This window comes from Diadema setosum, chromosome 16, assembly GCF_964275005.1.
Source record: "Diadema setosum chromosome 16, eeDiaSeto1, whole genome shotgun sequence".
NCBI lineage: Eukaryota > Metazoa > Echinodermata > Echinoidea > Diadematoida > Diadematidae > Diadema > Diadema setosum.
In genome coordinates, this window is record NC_092700.1 from 33,762,689 (window position 1) to 33,785,261 (window position 22,573).

At 37.7% G+C, this 22,573-nt stretch overlaps 1 protein-coding gene across 1 annotated transcript in view; it reads right to left on the bottom strand.

Moving 5' to 3' along the window:
* LOC140240079 (uncharacterized) overlaps positions 1-18,400 on the bottom strand; it is a 54,467-nt gene extending 36,067 nt beyond the window's left edge. Inside the window, exon 1 of the mRNA XM_072319887.1 lies at positions 18,149-18,400. Within this exon, the coding sequence (XP_072175988.1) occupies positions 18,149-18,315 (167 nt within the window). The 5' untranslated portion in view covers positions 18,316-18,400. The remainder of the gene's footprint in view (positions 1-18,148) is intronic.
* Positions 18,401-22,573: the final 4,173 nt, after the last annotated feature.

The following is a 22,573-nucleotide window of genomic DNA, read 5'->3' on the forward strand; positions in this document are numbered from 1 at the left end:
GTAAGACGCATGCTGGGAGACCTTGCCAGCTTTTTTGATAGACGTGTAAAAGTAAAGAATAGCTTGAAAACATGACAAGGGTCGACTCACTGGAAACGTGAATGTCAATTGCCGATGAGTTTATACATTTTGGAACGCCTTTTATAATCATATGTACTTCCTCCTAAATATATTATGATAATACAGTATATGATTCTGTATTCTATATATAGTGTATACACGGGATTGATAAACAGACAAATGTGACCGAGAGCTGTCCGCAAGCAGGGGTTGAACAAACTTCAGCGGAATACCGTGCAAACAGCTAAGACAATGTTTGCTGTCGAAATTAAAATGTTTCACTGTGACAGGTATAGGGGGACGGAGAGAAGGCTCGGGGGCGATATATGTCGCGTTGAAATCACCTGCACCAACAGGAAGTCTATGATCCTTTACGCTCCCGGCGAGTACAACGCAAGCTGCGAAATGAAATTCGTGTATCGTGACTGCCACGATATGGCGCTTCAAAATCAGCCGAGAATTTGCAGAACCCCCCCCCCCCCCCCGCGTCTTATGTATAAAGATTCCAGAGTTTTATCTACAGTTCGACTCGCCGTTCTGTATATCGAATGCTCACTTGATCTTCTTCATCAATTAAGAGATACCAGTTTACTGTCATATTCAAAGTTTACTAGTATGCAAACCTTAATATGATATAGAGATGTATAGGTTGTGCTTGACAGCCACGACCCTCAGCCGTTATTGTCATTATCAATGTTATCATCTTTCCAATAGTAATAAAAGTCTATAGTTTTGCTGTTAATACTGTAATCATCCGTATTGTCATCGTTACCATCATTTTTTTTTTTGTGTGTGTGGTCGTTGCAATTATCTTTACTATATCATTATCGTCGATATCCTTGAGTGGCATGCCGCGGTACTGTTTTACAGACGTTGGCCATAGCACGTACTCCTTGTAAGGTTGGAGCCTTCGCCAGTCCAACGTATTCGGGTATTTATTCACTTATCGCAAAGTTCATAACATAATTCATATTATAACAAAACATATTAAATACAATCAACCATACTGAACAAGATATATACAAATTACAATGCTTCAAGTAAAATTATTCATTCTATTTTGCTGACAAAATGAAAATCTGTTTGTTTTAAAGTTTTCGATCAAGAAACTCTTTCTGATCAAACTGTTTCTCGTAAACTTACATAAAATTTAAATGAGGTATTTATGCTGTAATGTCCGATCTGCTTTGAAAAAAAAAATAACTTCACCTTTCATAACGGAAAGAGGGCATGATTTATGATTCATAATAAAGTCTACTTCTAAAATTCTAATATTAGATTTGCATTCCGGAAGTACTATCAATAGCAGTGCAGTACGGAACAGTACTAGTTTCAATATTATATTTCAAACAATGTCAAAAACAGCTCTTAAGTGAGGACAAAAACTGAATGTACATGTATGTAATGTAGAACATATTTCTCACAAAAGAGACACTGCTTGTTTTCCTTCTATTTCCGTCACAATAAAATTGTAGGCGTCATTTTCATAATAGCTTGCAATCCTCCATGAGTTTACAGTCGAGATTATAAGTCTTTTTTCTGTCGTTATAGTCCTACTCCGTCTTTTATGTAAAGATGCACGCCTGTTTTCTTACTCCGTTCGCCAATGTACTTCTGGCCTTCAACAAACAATCCCTATAGTGAAAGATTTTCCCTTGTGACGTCAGCTGCTCCTATAGAGACGATTATCATCTCATAATGACATCATTATTTGTCTATGACGTCGTACAGTTGATTTGTACGTATAGAACAATATACGTTTTTAAAAAGGCCCGTGTATCTACGAATACGTATACTTCATTTAACAAACTGACGATAAGCACGTATCATATACGGTCCGTAATAAATACGTTTGTAAAATCACCCTCTGCAATGAACAAGAGTGCAAATTTGATGCGGCCCTTGTTAACTGCCGATGTCATTATATCAAAATTTATCGTGCAGTTACGCTTGACGAATTCACACCTCCGGACTACTATAGAAATTGATTAATTTGAAACGGTTACTGTGGTTACCGGACGGGCACGCACATCAATTCACCCGAATTCAAACCTCCTGACTACTAGTAATTGATTAATTTGAAACGGTTACTGTGGATACCGGACGGGCAAGCACATCAATTCCCGCGAAGCAATACAGAGATTAATATTTACCATTTTCCCTCAGGCAGCCATAAACACGGCAAGCGATGCCAATTGCATATTCAGGCAGATTTCATTTTGAAGGTTGAAGCATAATGAAAGCAATTACAATATCAAATTCTACTAACCTATATTCACAAGGCAGTGTGAGCAACAATACGACGCGAGAATTTATCCACAAAACCCGCCGGGGTACCAAGAGTGCTCTTTACATATTTGCTCTAACTGTGACCCTCGAGTCGCGATATTCAAATTCTGATTTTGAATCGATTTATTTCATGTGACAGCTAATGAAGTAATATATTATGCTTATAAGGAAGGATATCGTTAAGTATATAAGCAAAGAATTTGAAGAGAAGACAGCGTATATGAAGAAAGGATAAAGCGTAGGCCTATATATTTCGTAAGTACAAGGTAAATGGAAAACCAGGTAATCTATTATTCTGGCGTTACATTGCGATGATATTAATACATTAGAGCCAAATGGGCAATTTTTATTAAGGTTTACGAAATTTGAAAAGGTATATATTTATAGCGTTTACTTTCCAAGAGATATGAATTTAGTCAAAGGGTATTTCGAGTTCTGATTGTACTTCTGCTTGTACTTCTTTCAAATTGTTGAACTATAATTCTATGAACTGATAATGCATACTTTGTATTGTATACGTATTACGTTTTATTTCATGAAAATAAAATACTAGGTAGAATTGAACTGAACTGAATTGAATTGAATTGAATTGAATTGAATTGAATTGAATTGAATTGAACTGAACTGAATTGAAATGAATTGAATTGAATTGAATTGAATTGAATTGAACTGAACTGAACTGAATTGAATTGAATTGAATTGAATTGAATTGAAGCGAACAATATGATTTGTTCTGACCCAGGTCATCCACATCATCCCCCAAGATACTGTAACGGTAACTACATGTTCTCTCTTCCAAATACGATAACTGGGAGGTTTCTGAAGCGGCAAAATAGGAATACATGTGTATTCATAATACTATAATAGGTAAATTGAGCATTAGCTGAAAAAAAAAGTGAAAAAGGTGAAAGTCAGCCGAACTGTTGAAAGTGTGATATCATGTTTGGGTTACAGCTTTGATTAAAAAAGTCATCTGTACTTTGAAACAAACAGACTCCCCCCCCCCCCCCCCAAAAAAAAAAAAAAAAAAAATTGCTACTATCAATAATGGAGTACTCATGAAGCTATTGACATTTGGACATATCCCAGGCAAACACAACTTTGTTGTGTGTTTTAGAAGGTTATAGATAAGAGTTGCCTTATACGTTAGTATGTGTACTCTGAGCGCTGTAGAAGATTTGCATGACGCGGCGGTATGGAGAAGTATTGAACATTGAAAACCAATGACGTAATACTATCCGTGCCCAAATCGGCTCATGTCAAAGGAAAGAAAATGTTCCATTTACCCTCCCCCATGGTCCATTTTCCATAATTCTGGTGGCTCCATCTGTGGTCTGTGGAAGTTATGCAAAAGCTGCGTATAGGCCACTATATGGCCGTCCGTTCCTCTGCGCTATGATGCCAGGTAAAACATGTCAAAGGTAATAATGTCAGGCATAAAGATGTCAAAGGTAAAAATGTTAGACGTAAAAATATCACAGGTAGTAATGTCACAGATAAAAAAAAAAAAGGGTCAGAGGTAAAAATGTCAGAGATAATAATGTCAGAGGTAAAAATGTCAGAGGTACAAATTTCAGAGGTAAAAGTGTCAGAGGTGAAAAATATCAGAGGTAATAATGTCAGAGGTAAAATGTCAGAAGTAATAATGTCAAAGGTGAAAAATGTCAGAGGTAATAATGTCAGAAATGTCAGAGCCCAACAAATGTCGAAGGTAAGAATGTCAGAAGAAAAAGTCTAAAATGATAATGTCCAGAGGTGAAAAATGTCTGAGGTAAATATGTCAGATATGTCAGAGGTAATAATGTTAGAGGTAAAAATGTCAGAGATAAAATGTCCGAGGTAAAATTGTTAGAGGTAATTATGTCAGAGGTAAACAAGGAAAAGTAGAAATTACGCGGTGCGTAATATATGTCCCCGCCGGAAGTAGCATTTTGTAGCAAAATGTACAATATAGGTCAAAAATCAATGTCAAAAGTCAAAGAAGTCAAAGGTCAAAATTCTGTGTAGAAGTTTTGAAGCGCTCACCTAGTGCCATCACATAAAGCAAACGGAATCGAAATCGGGTTAGAAATGGCGAAGGAGTAGCATTTTGTAGCCAATATACAATATGGGTCAAAAATCAAGGTCAAAGGTCAAAGAAGTCAATGTCAAAATTCTGTGTAGAAGTTTTGAAGCCCTCACCTAGTGCCATCACATAAAGCAAACGGAATCGAAATCGGGTAAGAAATGGCGAAGGAGTAGCATTTTGTAGCAAAATGTACAAAACAGGTAAAAAATCAAGGTCAAAGGTCAAAGAAGTCAAAGGTCAAATTTCTGTGTAGAAGTTTTGAAGCCCTCACCTTTATAGTGCCATCACATAAAGCAAACGGAATCGAAATCGGGTTAGAAATGGCGAAGGAGTAGCATTTTGTAGCAAAATGTATAATATAGGTCAAAGGTCAAGGTCAAAGGTCACGACTGAAATTCTGTGCAGAAGTTTCAAAGCTCCCATGTAGTGCTATCATATAAAGCAAACAGAATCAAAATTGGCTCATAAATGACAGAGAAGTAGGAAATTGAAGATTTTGATCACACACGGACGCACACACGGACGGACACACGGACACACACACATACGGAGCCCGTTTCATAGTCCCCTGCTCGAACTCGTTCGGCGGGGTCAAAAAGTCAGGGATAAAAATGACAGAGGCAATAATGTCATAGGTAAAAATGTCAGAAGGAAAATGTCAGCGGTGAAAATATTAGAAGTAAAAATATAAGAGGTGAAAATGTCAGAGGTAATAATGTCAGAGATAAAAATGTCACAGGTAAAAACATTAGAGGTAATAATGTTAGAGGGAAAAATATCGGAGGTAGAAAAAAAAAATCAGGTCTAAATCTAAAGCTTCGAAAGATCCTATACGTATCAGTCTTATATTGACTATAATATTGATTGGTTGACGGATTGCTCGAGTTATTCAATAAGTTCATTTCTGCAATTTCATCTAAATGAAATAACCAATCAATGGAAACTATACATAAACATAATACAGAATTAAAATGAAACGGGAAAAGGGGCAGTTACATGAGGTATTTCATAACGTCAATGTGTAACATGATAACAAAGGCAAAAGAGCAACAAAACCATAAATGTATGTATTTAAACTCTACAGGATATTGTCGTCATAAGCAAAAACTTTGCCTTATTGGTATTTTTATGAATTGTTTGTTCAAATGTGTGTTTTGATGAAGGAATTTGGATAGTTTGAAGAAATAACGAGTGTGTGCGTGTGTTTGGATAGTATTTGCGTCAGTGTGTGTCATCAGCAACGCGCGAAGAATGACTGGACTCGCTCTATAAACGTCGCTAGGCAAAGTATGACGACTTTGCATTCCGTTGAGAAGTTTCGCAGACGACTTACAGTAACTACGTCATATACAATCTCCTGTATAGAAGAAAAGAACGGGAAGGGGCGTGGCTTTGAAATACATTAATGATTTCCGTTAGTGGTTGGGATGGAGTTCTCAGAGGGGAAAAAGAACGTGGTTTAGGGGGCCAAACGCGGATAATGACGTTTAGTCCTATACGTATGCGGAATACATCAATTACAATGATAGTTTGAACATAACCACGATAACAAACAATAGCTGTTCCCGGTGTCTCACTGTCTCCACTTCCTCGGATATCGATTGCCCCATATTACTCATAATCCACATGCAAAGGCAAAAAAAAACAACAACACACACACCAAAAAACAAACAAAACAAAATAAAAACACAAAAACCAGCCCCCAAAACAAGAATAAACCAAACAAAAACAATAGTACTATACGTGGTACACACACACACATGGCGCTTTAATGCATAGTAGTATTCGTGCATCACAAACTGACAAAGCCACGAACAACTGCAAGGAAATGTGTTGCTATTATTTTTGTTTTCAAAGTAGAAATTCTCAACTTTTAAAGTTAAGTACAATTTTAATCATTAATTAGATCTAATGTTCTTATCAACTAACTGCATAAGATTATCCAAAGTTCAACCTCTGAGAATACTACCTTTGAGGGGGGCACTTTTAATGAAAATCCACTAATACATCTGACTGATCATAATTACCTTACATACTCTTATCCCAATTTTGATAAATTTTCACTATATTGCTTTTAAAGTTTTGTTTAACTTTTCAGACTGACTTTTAAACGGCCCCGGAATTTCCCTTTAGCGATCGATATTATGGTTTAGATGCTAAAGTTTATAACTTTCTGCGTCTGAGTTTAATAAAGCCCTCTATGTCTGTTCGATTTACTCTGTGTACCCAGCCAAGTGTCATGCGCATTGCCCCACTCTTCATTGTGTATGCAGAATAGGGGCTTTGAATCCCTGAAGAATCCGAACAATTGATTGATCGTGATCCATTTGCGGTGAAGAGGACTACGTCAAACTGAAGATAAGGGCCAACAGAACACTGGAGAAGATAATATGAAATATGCACAATTTCCCCTAATATTATGCTTCCGTATTTCAGAGTGACATGGGAAGGATCTCCTCCATAAACTAATCATATCTCACAAAATAATATATATATATATATATATATATATATATATATATATATATATATATATATATATATATATATATAATACGTACATATAAACTAATTACATCAAAGATCAAATATTGTCATTATTAATACAAAAGAGGATGTGATATGTTCATGCCCCGGTATATAGGAATGTTGGGCTTTGCGACCTTTTGTGACTCACGGTCATATATTAACGGTCATTATAAACTTTCAATTATAGATTATGAGTAGGGCGCGGGTACATGTTATCATGACGACATCCGTGCGACCGTATACAGTATTTGAACAAGAGAGAGAGAGAGAGGGGGGGGGGAGATGGCCACAATGGTGTACAATAAGTACAACCACGCAAGCGTATGTATTACAGAAATGAATTATTATCGTGTAACAGGCTGTCGTACAGTCAGTCGTCATAACAACATATTATATGGGATCTACTAGCACGTCATGTCCGAAAATGTAACGACAAAATCGCCTCGTTGACTTTTTCGTGTTTATGCTCGTATGGTCGTATAAGATTGAATGCATATCGTTGCTCGATTTCATGCGACTAACATTAACAGTTTCCTAACGAGGTCAAAAACCCATCAAAGTTCACTGACCCCCAAGTACAAAATAATCATCATGCACATGCACACACACACTCTGTGCACACCTCACACCTGCCATATATCTGAAAACGAGACATTCAAACTTCTCAAATCAGTTACACTTGCATCAAATTCGTGACACACATGCACTTAATACTGTTAAATGAGCCTTCTTCCGTTACTTGAAAATTCCATATTCTTACTGTCAGATGTATTAAATACCAACAGAAACGAGCAATTTTGGGCGCACAAACGCGGATGTGTGGATATAATGTAGTAGCTCAAATAGCTGTATTGTAAAAGACTGGACTGGCAATAAGGGTCAAAGTAAGCGACGTCATGTTGAGGCGCATCCATTTTTCTCAAAATACATATACGCCTAAAAAGTTCACACTATGGAAATATAGATAGCTCTTCAGAGGACTTTTATGAGCTTGAAAAAAAAAATAACAAATCAATGGTATATAATTGAAAGTAACAATGAGAGTGTACATGCTCCGATATATTCTATGTGGTTAGATTCGAGGAATAATTCTGTCATGACTGAAATCAATAATGCGGAGATCGTTATACTGCAAAGACAAAGAACTACTTAATTGTTTGTACACCTTTTGCTGTTTTTTATTGATAAAATGATTCCTTGGTAGGAAGTAACATGATAATAGGAAAAGAGTGAGGAATATTTTACCCATGAGATGCAGGGGGAGGGGATGGGGACGGAGGATGGGGAGCGTGGGCAGTGAGGGAAGTGACCATACCCCTCCCCCAAATCCCCTCTCCTTTCCGACCAGACGCTCTCTAATCTGTGCTTATCGCTTGAGTGCGATCGATACTTCAAACACGCGTTATCCGGGATTATGATATATTATAGAGATCTTATCAGCGTCGCGGACGTAGTTTCGACGAACGCGCGCTGCATACTCATACAATAACGAGGGCACCACAGTCTATGACCACTGCGTTCGCTGTCGAAGAGATGACAAAAATGCGGGCAAACGATGAGCGTATAGACTATAACGGCCAGCTATGACAATACGCCTGTATTCTGTTCGTCTTTATTACAAGTCATATCAGGTTTAAGAGCTTCGACGCTGAGTATCCTTCATGTAAACACTGGTAAATATTTGTCATGATATTACAATGTTTAATGTAATAGACGACGGAGAGAATTCTAAACGCCGGGTGTCAGATTACACATCGTATGCTGTCATCAAGAAATAACCACAAACAAAGTTGATACATCCTCTAATATAATACAGTTCTATAAGTTTCGTACAGGGACATCTGTAAAAAGCTTTTAAATGAAAGACTTAAACGCTATTTGACGTCAATGCTTTATTAATGATAATAATGAAAAATTGAAATAATGGTGAATATATTGACGGTTATCATAAAGCAATAGAAACACGGGCAAATACAAATATCTTGTCGGTCTATCTCATTTTGTATTTGCGTGGTGCGACTGGAATCTCCGCTTCTTGAAAACATAGGAGAGTCGTAAGTGCCACAGTGTTTGTTCTTCATGTTGATAAGTTAGCTTTTCTATTCGTTTGAGCTTACCCAATCTATTTAAAGGAGACCATCGTATAATTTGTACACTTTAGCATTTGAACACCTATGAATTGGTTATGATACTTGGTATTAGAGTTTAAGAATTTATAGTAATTACGACGAGGAATAAGAATGTTTTAAAAATATATTACAAATCACAACGAACGAGGATTATGACATAGTTGACTCGCATAAGAATGCATGGTTGGATTCTCAAGGATGTAGAATAGAAGAAGAAGAAGAAGGCATGCATCAATTCTACACAGGTGAAGTTGTTAAGCAAGTGGTACGTATACTGTTATGGAATTACCCTGCTACATTATTGGAATACAACTGAGCCTGCTATGTCATCATTCTTGTTTAGTGTATCATGTTTTAGTTGTTTTTTTTTTCAGAGTATTGGTTTCACTGCTCAAAGACCCACAATAAATTCCACAATTCTTACGTCGGATTTTCGAATTGTGTACCACATCATGTGAAATTATATAAATCGTCTGGAATGTCTCTTTAAGTTACCTCGAGTATATAAAGGTTTGAAATACTTCATTTCACTTAAAGGAACTACGCAATGCAAGTGCTCGTTGACTTGTGTTAATGCACTTTACCCTCAACATCACTTATGTGGCCAAATGAATATCTAAATACCTCTTATGATATAATATATAGTATTATAATTTTCTGCTATCTTTCTCCAGATTAATTGGATACACCCACACAAAAAATAAACCTCCCAAACAAAGGTTTTGCTAGTGACATCATCTGTCAATCATTGCTAATAAGGAACTGATATGATTTATAAGACATTGTAATGCACCTTTGCCTGACTGAGCATAACCTGCATGTCTCCATGTTACTAGCTATAATTAGCAAAATACATTGCAGGGAACCTTGCGAGTTATGGTCGGTCAAAGGGAAGGCGCATTCCAATGTCTTCTGTTAATCATAATACTTTTGCTATATGACTGAGAGATGTCACTGGCGTAATCCTGGTTTCGAAGATTCTTGTCTTTTGTTTGTTTGTTGTTGTTGTTGTTGTTTTTTGTGTGTGGGAATGTCCAAGTAATATGAAGAAAAATACCAAAAATTATTATAAGATATATGGCACATATTCTTTTGGCCACATAGCTAATGACGATCAGTACTATTATGCATTTGCACTACAGGTAGTTCCTTTAAAGATTCTTTTTTTAATTCCCCTTATCTCGTCTAACTGAAGTCCAACGGCATGCTATCGTTTTATCTTTTCAAATAATAATTATGTTTGTTATCCATAAATGTTAACGCAGAAACTCTGCACGTAGGTTTACAATGCCAGTTTGCTGGTTTATTGTAGAAGACATATTTCTACTTTGACAAATTAAAAATTTTGTAATCTTCGAGCAATGAAAAGATTATGCATTTTATAACAAATACTGCATATTGTATATATCGCATACTCTAAACTGTAAATGAATTATGTGGTATACGATGTGCTGTATAAACGCGACGCGGTGTAAACTGTCAGTTATTCAACGTACCCTTCCCTGATTTGGTAAGGCTGTGTATAAACAGATCACTGTATAGATGTGGTAAGACGCTTTCTGAATATTTTTATAAAAGTGGCCCCTTTAAAATCTACATTGTGAGTTTACGTTGCGTATCAACACACCATTCTTAATTTCCTTGACGGGTAGAATCGAAATGAAATGGTTGGAATGACGGAGATGAAATCTCTGTCACTAGAAATTGGACTCTAAGGTCTTGCAACATAGATTGATAGCGACAGAGCAGCGAATGCTCGGACTGTGATTTCGCTGCTTGGGGGAAGGTTATTATTCTGATTTATGATTTTCATCAGACATCTTTATGACTGCGTTTATATCTCCACGAGCCTACACCAAGTAAAGACTAGAAATACAGGAAAAACTGATTTTATGCGCACATAAAATATTGTGTAAATGTGCAAAGTCTACAGCGTTGCCAAACTGATCTATACGAGTATCATTCACATTACTGGAGATACAGTAAGGTTTGATTTTATATGCATACAAAATATTTGTACATCTGTGCGTGTATTTGTGCTTGTGTGTGTGTGTCTGCGTGTGTATGTGTGTAACAATCTACAGCTTTGACAAGATATCTATATGACAATCATCTGCATAACAATTTTTATTTTTCAGTTGTGTCTTGTTTTCAGCGGTGTGATACATGTTCACTCGTTGTAAGAGCGCTGTATGGGGCGAAGTACCTAATTATCGTATATTGTATTCCGTAATGTTCAATGTGCAATATTTTTATTTGACTTGCATCCATGTAATTCCTCAGAATTCAGATTGTGAATTATCATGTCATAGTCATTATACAAACAGACATTGCTTTTAAAATCGGATTTTTTTTTTGTTCGAACAATGGGTGAATTAAATGAAATTTCCAATTTACTCTGTATAGTGGGCAGCTATATGAAACGTGATGTGCGATTTTGATTTGACGCATGTTCGATGTAATTGCGTGTTTGTTATTACAAGAATACCGCAGAGCCCTGTCTCGAAGTGGTCGTTTTTCATTTGAGTCCATTATAAAGAAGGGGTATAGTCTCCTCACCAGCCGGCAGCACCGTTTGTAAAGTTATCACATATATTCGAAAAGTCATGGGTTACTAGTACTCAATCACCAATTCACCTGTTTCTAGTATGTTTGTACCCTTTTGTGCTAATTAGCATCGGAGTGACATACATGTACATTGCAGGGTAACTGATGTCTTTCTTATTGTTGTAAGGAGCTACGGTTATTGCGGAAGTGTGCATAAATTGCCAGTACGTATAGTAATGGTCTTGTGCATAACCTAAAAATAAAAGCTGCTTTCGATACCTAGAAAGCTTTCCGATGCTTATGTGACATAAAAAAAAAAAAAAACAATGTAAGCAAAATGGGTTCAATGATCGAATAGCAATGTCCTTTCAGGTATGGTACAGTTTCGGTTGAGGTGGGGCTTTCAGGTTTCCAACTTTTGATGATAATTTTTGAGATAACGAGAAACCTCCTTTGAAATATGAAAGAGAATATAATTCTAGGGAAATTCAAAGTTTACTTGATGATAATTGGTTTTGAAACAGCTGAGATATCCAAAACAAAGCGATCCTAATAAAAGGTGCTACCCACATTTATCAGGATTGCTTCGTTTTTCTTTGTTTTTGGATATATCTCAGCCATTTCAAAACCGATTTTCATCCAGTAAACTTTGAATTCCTCTAAAGTGTTTTCTAAGTATCTCTCAAATACAGTCAAAAGCTGATTCCTCACATCAACCATAACTATAGATACCAACCCTTCAATACAATGTATCATAGTTGGAACAAGTATGACGAGACCAAGTTGCTACGTGCTGACAGAATCTCTCATGTGAAATAATGAGTAACTTTCATCGATAAACCGGCTTATTTGAATGTATCGAGAAATTGGTCTCTTTAACGGACGTTCCTGATGTGCATGACATTGGAAATAACGACAAAACTATACCCAGGTACGTGAAGGTAAGTGGGAAGTTGTTTGAGGTTCGTTCGTTCGTTCGTATCTATTCTGCTTCTCAAATCAAAACAAAATCAATTCACATAGTTGTGAAATTTAAACAAAACATCACCAAATGAGGGAGTAATACGAAAGTGCAGTCTGTATACCATTGCACAGTCACTTTTGATTGGTTGAATGTGGGATACTACTGAGATAAACTTGTCACTGATTGGCTGTAACAATTTCAAAGTCATCATTTGAGTCTTGGCATGGAACTTGTTGCTCCGTTCTTTGTACTGTCCAGGCATCACTCCTATTTTTCGGCCCAATAATGAATGTTCATGTGTGTTTCATTTGACTCGTTGAATGCGACAAGAGTACGGTATAATATCTTTTTTTTTTTTTTTTTTTTGATTTTATACTTCCAATCATCGTATTTCTCAACCTCCTCCGTGTTACAATGTCGTTGTGATGTAAGGCAGATATTCCGTCCAAATAAAAAGCAAACAAATTCTGGAAGTCAGTCATGGTTTTTATACAACACGAATGACAGTGAATGAAGTGTCGCTAATGGCGGACAGACAGTAATGCAAACAAAGCACGATTGTTTCTCATTAGCGATATTGCGCCAACACTGTGAACTAATCCATCAACCTTACGAGGTTTAACATTCATTCATTTTACTAATTCACTTCATTCATTCATTCATTCATTTTCATTTTCATTTCCATACATGAATGCACCACTGCCAGTATACAGAGTAATCAGATGAACATTACTTTTAAATCAGACGATCACATTCTTTTACTTTAGTAATATTCATTGACGTTCATGATGACTTTGACAAGGATGCATTTATGTGATCATATTTTGTGGGTTCATCGATTACATTCTGTCAATCAGAGAGGTTCACTGTTTAGCTGGTTAAAGGAGACCCCCCAGATGATTTTGTTTTTATTTTTCATCTGAATATCTATAAATTGGGTATACTGGGTACAATGTTTCAGACTTTGTTGTGACTGGGATGAGAAACAAAAGAGGTTGTCAAAAAAAAAAAGGTTGTCTCAAGGAAGCAGAACAGAAGAGGAAAGCATGCATACATTCTACACTATCACAGGTAAACTTGTGAAGAAAGTGTCATTGTAATGGAATGACATGATATAAGCCTCCTATATTATGTCATGATCCATGTCCGGTGTGTTATGCTTGAGGTCTTTTGAAATTTCTAAATCCGTAGATGGCACTATCGATTTATGTACTACATGATATGAAATGATATAAATCGTCTCGAATGCCCCTTTAACTTTATACAAGTCACGAAACCAACTTATTGGTGGCGCGTTGACAAAGTATCAATGCGAGGCACTACAAGGGAAGTTCATTATAGGTATAGACGTCCTAACAAATGACAATAACCTTGTCAGGTTTCTCGCTGTATCAAGGTATGAAAACATGCAAAATCAACCAAAGAGGATTTTGTCACATTATACTCAACATCTATTTAATGAGGTTCCACTGTTATCGTGTTCAGTCAGTCCAAGAGGCGACATTGGCTCGGGTTGTATACTAGATGACTGACATTAGTAGTTGCGCTGGGAGGAATTTGATCCAATTTATTTCTCGGTCATTAGGGACATTTCATTTCCGTTGGATGACCAACATGTGAAATTTTGATACACCTATACAAATATGTACATGCTTGACGAGAATCGTGATGTCGCGACGAATCCAAAGCTTGATTTGGCGAACACTGAATAATGTTGGGGTACTGTACAGCAATGATCAGCAGATAATTAATGCCTGTCCTTGCACCAAGTAAGCCTCTGTACAACTGCACCTAATTCTCAACTTCAAGGTCAACACAATTCATGACGTTCGTAGATCATAGGTGTTTTGGGAGGCTGTGGAGAGTAAACGATGGGGGTTTTGCTTTCATTGGCGGACTCTTGGATGCTGTTGACCAACAAGTGACACAACAGGTGAATGATCAATGGGTGGAGGTGATGCCTGGCGTTACATTTTCCACACTTGATTCCCCTATGAGTGGTTGGCTTTCGTTTAACGTTGAGTCACTGTGACTTTCTGTGTCTATGACATTTGAGTCATAAAATTCATTCGCTAATTTTTGCAAAACAGTTCTCGAACAGGTGATATGAATATGCAAATGAGTGAAGAGATGTCATCATTTAAACTGAACTGTTTCAGAGAAATAACGAAATTCAGTTCTTCTGCAATAAAAGTGTAAAACCTAACTACCTAATATGTTATTCCTGGCTGAGCCAAACAATGATCAGTCAGATATAAAGAATTCGGGACAGGTGAGCAATTGCCTTGGCTAAAAAGAAATGATGTAATAATGACAATGACAATTTCACGATGATAATCATGTACAGGGTATATCGAAAGTTGTGAAGGGATTACATCATCAACTAACTTTTTGCATATTCACAGTGACTGTTCAAGAAATGTTTTGTGAAAATTGGCGAAACTTCACAGTATCACGACTTCCCTGAGTTTTATCCGATTTTGATCGAATTTTCACTGTTGCGCGTGTGAATTTTTACTCCTTCTTTCAGATTAATTTAATTTAGTCCTAAACTAGTCCTGCAATTACCCTTTAAGCAATGTCCATACAGGTCAGACTCCCTAAAACTATCAGACTGCAAGCATATCTAAAGTACTTCACGTTTGAAATGTGGGAACAAGATCCAAGAGTTCATTTAAGAAGGCGCACGTTGGGTTTGTGTGTTTCTTTTACTTATTCCCGGTTTTATATATTATGAATAATATTGTTTCTATCTCATCACGCAGTTACACGATGGTTTGTTAAAGAAGTATGGTGTATTCCTTGATCGTTATCCTCGTTCAGACTGCAGACGTCTTACTGTGTATACAAAGATTGAATTTTAACAATACACTAATGATGCTGCACAATACACTCTGTTAATCATTAACCACGTGTGATACAGACATCGTATATACAGAATTCCGCGGAATTGGCGCAATTACACACCATACGTACAAGAAATGAGTATCCAGACATCAGATGGATTAAAGAGAAGTTACAGTATGCATTACGTACTTCGCGTTGTCTCTTCCGTCAACATGCATGGCCGCGGAATCGTCGAACAAGGCCACCCCACCCCCCTCCCCCTTTACACAGTCACTACCCAACATACGCACTTTTGGCAAAAGAAAGAAAGAAAGAGGATGAAGAAGGAGCAACAACCAACTCCCAGCACACGCTGTCATTGTCCGTCCGGATACAAAACCAATGGACTTTGTCAGACTGTTGTTACTATGTAGCACTATCAGGCTTTACCTATATCAGGTCCATTGTTGGACCAGGGAGGTGTGTCTCACCTCCCTGGTTGGACCAAACTAATGATCAGCTGCAGCATGCAAAATCTATTGAAATTTTAGCCATTCTTTCATGGCAACGGTCCTATCGCTCCATCAACATTTAACACTGCTTAAGTTCATGAAAAAGATTGGAAGACATTGGGATGTATTTAAGTGTAATCAAAAGGTGTGTTGAAACTGCAATCAAACGTGATCCTTCGTTCGGTTAATATTCCATCGATTCAATTACACATTCGTACTCCGCATCTATTGCTACCTCTTTGTGCTTTTTGTTGTTGATTGTTTGGTGAACAGGTTCGGTGTTTGTGGGCGTGTGTGTGTGTATGTGTGTGTGTGTGTGTGTGTGTGTGTGTGTGTGTGTGTGCAATATGTGTGTGTATCTGTGCTGGAGTGAGGTATACCTGGAGTATGCCTATCTAGAGGAGGAAGTGTTGATGAGGTTATACGGGTGAGCGATGAAGGGGTAATGTTTTATAGGTATGGATTATACAGACACTGATCATGTAGATTTGTAAAGCTTTTGTATGTATGTGTGTGCATAGGTATGCAGGGGCGGATCCAGGAATTCCGTAAAGAGGGGGCGTGTTTACAAAATTAAAGGGGAGGGGGCGCACGCACCCCTCCCCCCCCCCCCATTTTTTCTTTTTATTTCTTTTGTTTCAACAAAAAATAAAGGGGGGGGGGCGTGCCCCGGTTGCGGTCCTCCCTGGATCCGCCCCTGGGTATGTAGGCTTTTTGTTGACCCCTGATACATAGGTATGTGCACAGGCCTTTTGTTTGACCCCTCAACAATATTTGATTTCATTATCTAATAATTACTGCTGTGATGAGTATACAGGACGCAGTCAATGGATATATTTTGTAATATGTATTGTCCATGCATATTGGTATTGCTGTCCCATTAGGCATTATCAAAAATTGATCTTATGATTATTGCGGGGATAAGCAGTTGCTGTGTATTGTATACTAGAATAATCAGAAATTGACACAATGACAGTCCTAAGAATTATTTTGTAATATTTTGATATATACGTTTGAAATGTCACGCAGCAAGCAACACAACTAAATGTTGAATTGTAATCAACGATGGATGATGGAATCGAAATAAAATATTGTTTGAAACAAAAATATAGAAACCGACCTGTTGACTTACATAGCATTATCTTTGTAAATAGAAGCGGACAGCCAGAAACCAATCTCTCAGGTGCGATTAACTATTTGGCATACTTGTGATTATTATCCTCATAAAGCTCAATCTTCCCACGTATGGCAACAAGGCAGGAAAAGGCACTTGGCTCAAGGCCGTTTCTGTATTGTACTTAGCAAACCATGGATTTTATTTTTTCTATCACATAGCAACGTCCCATACTCCATATTCATTCACCTGTTTCACCTTTTTTTTTTCTAGGGCAAGAATTCACTCCACTTGTTGTCATGTAGAACAAGCCTCCGTCATGCTTCGGGGTCATTAAGGGCAACTTTTGTGAACAAAGCATCTACAGATTTTGAATAGATTGCCGGAACAATCAATTTCAATACCTGGGTCAGTGTACTATATAGGCTAGAGAGACAGGCTTACGAACAAATATTTTATGGATATCAATTTTCTTCCCCTTAGGAACTTGTAACAAGCAGTTTCAATAGAAAGGTTTGCTACTATAGGTTGCAGCGAAAGGAGCATCCATGGAATTTAATACATCACAGAGTGGTCTATTACTACTCACACAAACAAACAAACAAACAAACAAACAAACACACCCCAAAAAAGTGTCCAATGATTGATTAGAAGACTGAAGCTGTGGGAAGCTGAAAATATAAGAATGCTCACTTTTTAGCAGTACTCTAGCTGCATGCACGATCATGATCCAAATATTCGGTTTAGTTACCCTCCATGTTTTGATTTACTCATAATCTCGGTACACATTTATCTCTGTATGCAGAGCGCGAAACTCAAGGTTGCGATTAGAGTCTGAACAAGCTGTTTGAAATTTAACTGTAATGAGCTAGCCGAACTTTGGATACATCAAAACAGACCCACGACTAAAAACAATGAGAAACACAAGCACACACGCACACACGCACACGCTCACAGACCAACCTAGACTAGTAAGACATGAATCCACCACGTTCGATGATTAGATATTGGTGGCTATTACAACCTCATGTCATCGTCTGCATGAAACATTAAAAACCACATCAACTCTTCCAGGAACAATCCCGGAAAAATGAAATAAACTTCACTCACCGCGTTGCGACTGGAGAAGTTTCGAAGCTCAGCTTGACTCCCCTCGGTTGCCACTGCTCCACCCCGACAGTGCGGCGGACGTTCTCGATGAGAAGCGGGTGAAACACGCCGACGAATCCGAAAACGCAGATCACGGCGAGAACAAATCGCTTCAAATGAAATCGCATCCTGATTTTTTGCTAGCCAAATCGGCAGTCAGCACTCCGAAGTATAAATCGAAAAGTAAAATCCGGATACCATTCCGCATGTGGTTTTCCCTGCATGAATCATGCGCAAGAGTAATGTCATATAGGCCTATTACCATAAGGCGTCCTATTCATCGAAGACACTGCGATTCTCTGCCATCACATACTCGGTGTAGCGGCACGGATTTTTGATGCATGACGATCGGCGCACACGACTGCCCGGTGCAAAATCTCAGGCGTCGCGGTTTCGATGGGAAATCATCCAATCCCAACTCACAGGATCCTAACCTCAATTTGCGCGTGCATTAGACACAGCACATTGACCAGCAGACGACAAGCCCATCAACGTACCTCAACCACGACACCAAACACGCGCCAAGATCTATCACGTCAAAAACCACTGCAGAAAAAAAAAAAAAGGTCTCAAAGATAGATATTGCCAACTAATACTAGTATGTGATGATCAACATATTCTCCATCGTTGTGCTGCCCTCATCGATGACTTCGTACCACTCCTCTTCATAAAAATAATGGAGCGTAAAGAAGCTCCAGAAAAGTTTTCTTTGCCCGAATCCAGTTCCATGGAGTTTGCCTGGCTTCAGGGCCCTAGTATTTCACACGTCTAAGCAAATACTGTTTGCAACTGAGTTCGAAACAATAACAACAACAACACCAATAATAATAATGATGATAATAATAATAATAATAATAATAATAATAATAATAATAATAATAATAATAACAATAATAATAATAATAATAATAATAATAATAATAATAATAATAATAATAATAATAATGATAACGATAATAATGATAATAATATATAATTATAATAATGATATATGATAATGAAACGTCAGATAGGAAAACTCATCAAATGCATCAAACTGTGGACTATAAAACTTAAGTGGTAAACATACTCTCTGAAGTATATAGGATTATCAGAAATGGAAAAGGTTAAGACAACAGGAAGGGCAAGATAATTTTCTTTCCTCCTATTTCGAAGTTAATATATCACTATCATCACGTAACCATGATACATTTATCAGAATCTTAAGAAAATGATAATTTGGTGCAATAACGTTCCGTTTTAGTATCTTCTATTCTATTCTTTATGTGCGATGAAGGAATGTTTCTGATATGTTACTTCCGGCCTTTTTATCAGACCATAAAAATGTTACAATGTTGCTTAAAGTGCTCATGGACGCACTCTATGTGACATAGTGGATAAGACTCCTGACTTTCAGTTGATGGACCCGAGTTTGAATCCAGTCCAGATCTTACGTCCTAGCCAGGACAAGAGGTTTTTCTTTTACCCACCATGTCCCTTAATCTCCACCCAGTTGTATGGTTACCTGACAACGTTAGGCTAATAAAATGGCAGAGCTAGCCCTCTGGTATAGTAGTGTCAAAACTGAAATAGTAGTAGGAGTGGTATAGTAGCAGTAGTTGTAGTAGTAGGCCTAGTAGAAATATAGTGGTAGTGTAAACATTAACTGTTAGTGTTAAAATTACATGTAGTATAATTATCATTATTATAAGCCCGGCTCGACACCAACCTCTATTTTTTTTTTTTTTTTTTTTTTTTTTTTTATGGTGACCGACTAAAATCTTTAAATAGGAAATTTTGGAGGCCAGAAAAGGAAATGAAGTGGCTCTAAACTAAATAAAAGCAAACATAACAACCCATTTTGGATGTTTGATGCCCATATATTTTGGGCCACCAAAAGTTAGTTGTTTTAGAAATGATATGGTGGCCCGATATCAATTTTTTAGTTGGCCACGGCTACTGTAGAATTCTGTCAGAAGATATACGAATCATTTCTGCAAAATAGTTGAGCGTACTTTTCTCGAAAAGAATGTGCGTGTTTTCAACGGATTAGCTGTGCACGGATGGGCAAACTCTTTTTTTTTCCATCCTGCTCAACGCTTTACATTCTCTGAGTGATTGCTCCGTTTCTTTTGATTTTTTTTTCTCTCTCCTCGCCTATCGTGATTCTCTTTCTTTTCAAGTGGAAATGTGCGATTTAAAATCATGGATGCGAATATTTGCATTTACTACACAATTACTCTAGCATTACTGACGAAAAAAAAAAAAAAAAACCTTCAGATCTGTTTACCCCATTTGTGAGCATCAATAGTTTGTTTGTTTGTCTGTTGTTGTTGTTGCTGTTTTGTTTTTGTTTTTGTTTTGTTTTGTTTTTTGAGGGGGGAAACAGCTTCTTGTCTCTATAGCGCTGTACGCATTGTTTCAAGATTTTCTGACACTTTTCATTTCTTCGCCTCTCTAATCCCCTCCTCCACCCCACCCCTCACCTCCACTCTCTCTCTCTCTCTCTCTCTCTCTCTCTCTCTCCGTTTATCTATCAATCTCTGGATGGGTCTTGAGCCGGTGTCGCCCTCACTTGAAGAAGTTCCAAAAACAAGACGACCGCTTTAACTCTCAACAAAGTCATTAATGAATTATTTTTTCTTTCCTGCTTTTGCCGCCAAGAACTCCATTGAGTCATTCGAGAGATTTGGCACGTATAGATGCAAGCAATTCCCCTGTGTGATCACTGTCACTTTTTCATTTGCGCTGATATCTACGCACTTACACCACATTACGCAGGGAGTTGGCACATGTCCCACGACCATTGTTACAAGCCTATCATACCTATGGAGGAACAACAACAACAACAACAACAACAAAATATTGTTCTTGTTGAAAGGAGGATACGTTCCATGTTTGACAAAGACTTCCAGATGATTTTTCAGACTTTTATATTTGAACAATTACAAACATTAATTGATTGTACTGGGTATACAGAGCTGCAGAATGCGTTAGTGACTGGGATGAGGACCAAGAATGCTTTCAAAATTAAAAACAAATCACAATGAACAGGATTGGTGACATAGCAGCTTCACTCCCGTTATGACGAACGCGGTTATAACGAAATTCTCTATATGACGAAGTGTGATTGAATACAGGTCGCGAAACGATAATCTTTTAGAATCTTTATTGTGCTTTATAAAATGCTTGGCTATAACGAAATTTCGAGAAAAAAAACAAACAAACAAACTGCCGGTCCCGATGAGGACTTCGTTATAACGGAAGTCACCCGTTTTACATTGTTGCAGTAATGTATAAACTGGACCCCATGGAAGACCAGCTTAGCGTAGCTGAATATGGGTTATCTAGCCATCTTCTCAGATGGAAATGAACAAACACAAACAAGGAGAACGTGAAGAAGAAGAGGAGGAGGAGGAGGAGGAGGAGGAGGAGGAGGAGGATAAGAATAAGACTAAACCTGAGAGCCTAAGAAGGTATATAGGATGAGGGGTGACAAGAAAATTGCATAAAGGAGAGCAGAGTGAGCAAGACAAAAAAAAAAAATGAAAAGGAAGTAGATGATGAATATGAACCGTAATTTTCAAATGCATATATCACAGCTCTCAAAGGAATATTGTCCATCGGGTGTCAAATGAAAAGCACACCTCGACAGAAAAAAATATCGCCCGAGTCTAATAATTTTCATGATAACAAACGACGACTCAGGCAAACCTCCATGGAGTGACTACGCCTCGAATTCAATCTGTTCTTGCAATTTTGCCGGCATATCCTAGACTAAACATACTAATTTCGGCCAAGATGGGAGTGAATTATGCGATTCAACTTCCAAGCTTCAGTGTTGATATAAAGGAATCAAATTTAGCTCGGCTGAAAAAGAGGTGAGAAAACGGTGTGATTCAAGTCTCTAACAGTGGTCGTAGAGAGCGCTATTGAACAAATACACGTCCATACGACATAGACTGTACACGCGTCGCAGCACTGGATGTCCCTATAACATGTGGCCTACAAACTTAATTAAAACCGCTCTCATAAAGAAACATAATTATACATGTACTGTTTCTGTTTTATCATTTCTGGTTTTATTTTTTTTTTCTGTTAAGATTGTTCCCCCCCCCCCCCCCACCACCCCCCCCCCCCCCCCCACCCCCGGTGGGGCGTGGTACCCATTTGTATGAATACTTGCAGAGTGACTTGCCGAGTTTGGTGAAAATTTGATCATGCTTTTTTTTAAGTTGAACATGTAAAATTTGGGTCCCATTTTGGTCCACGGCAGGGCCCTGAGGGGGCACCGAGGACCCGCTTTAAACAAAAACTGTAGTCATCAACTGCCATACTTTCCTTTCTTTTGACCAATGTACTTTGCAGTATCAAATATCTTCCTGGGGATAGGGACAGGCGGGGGAG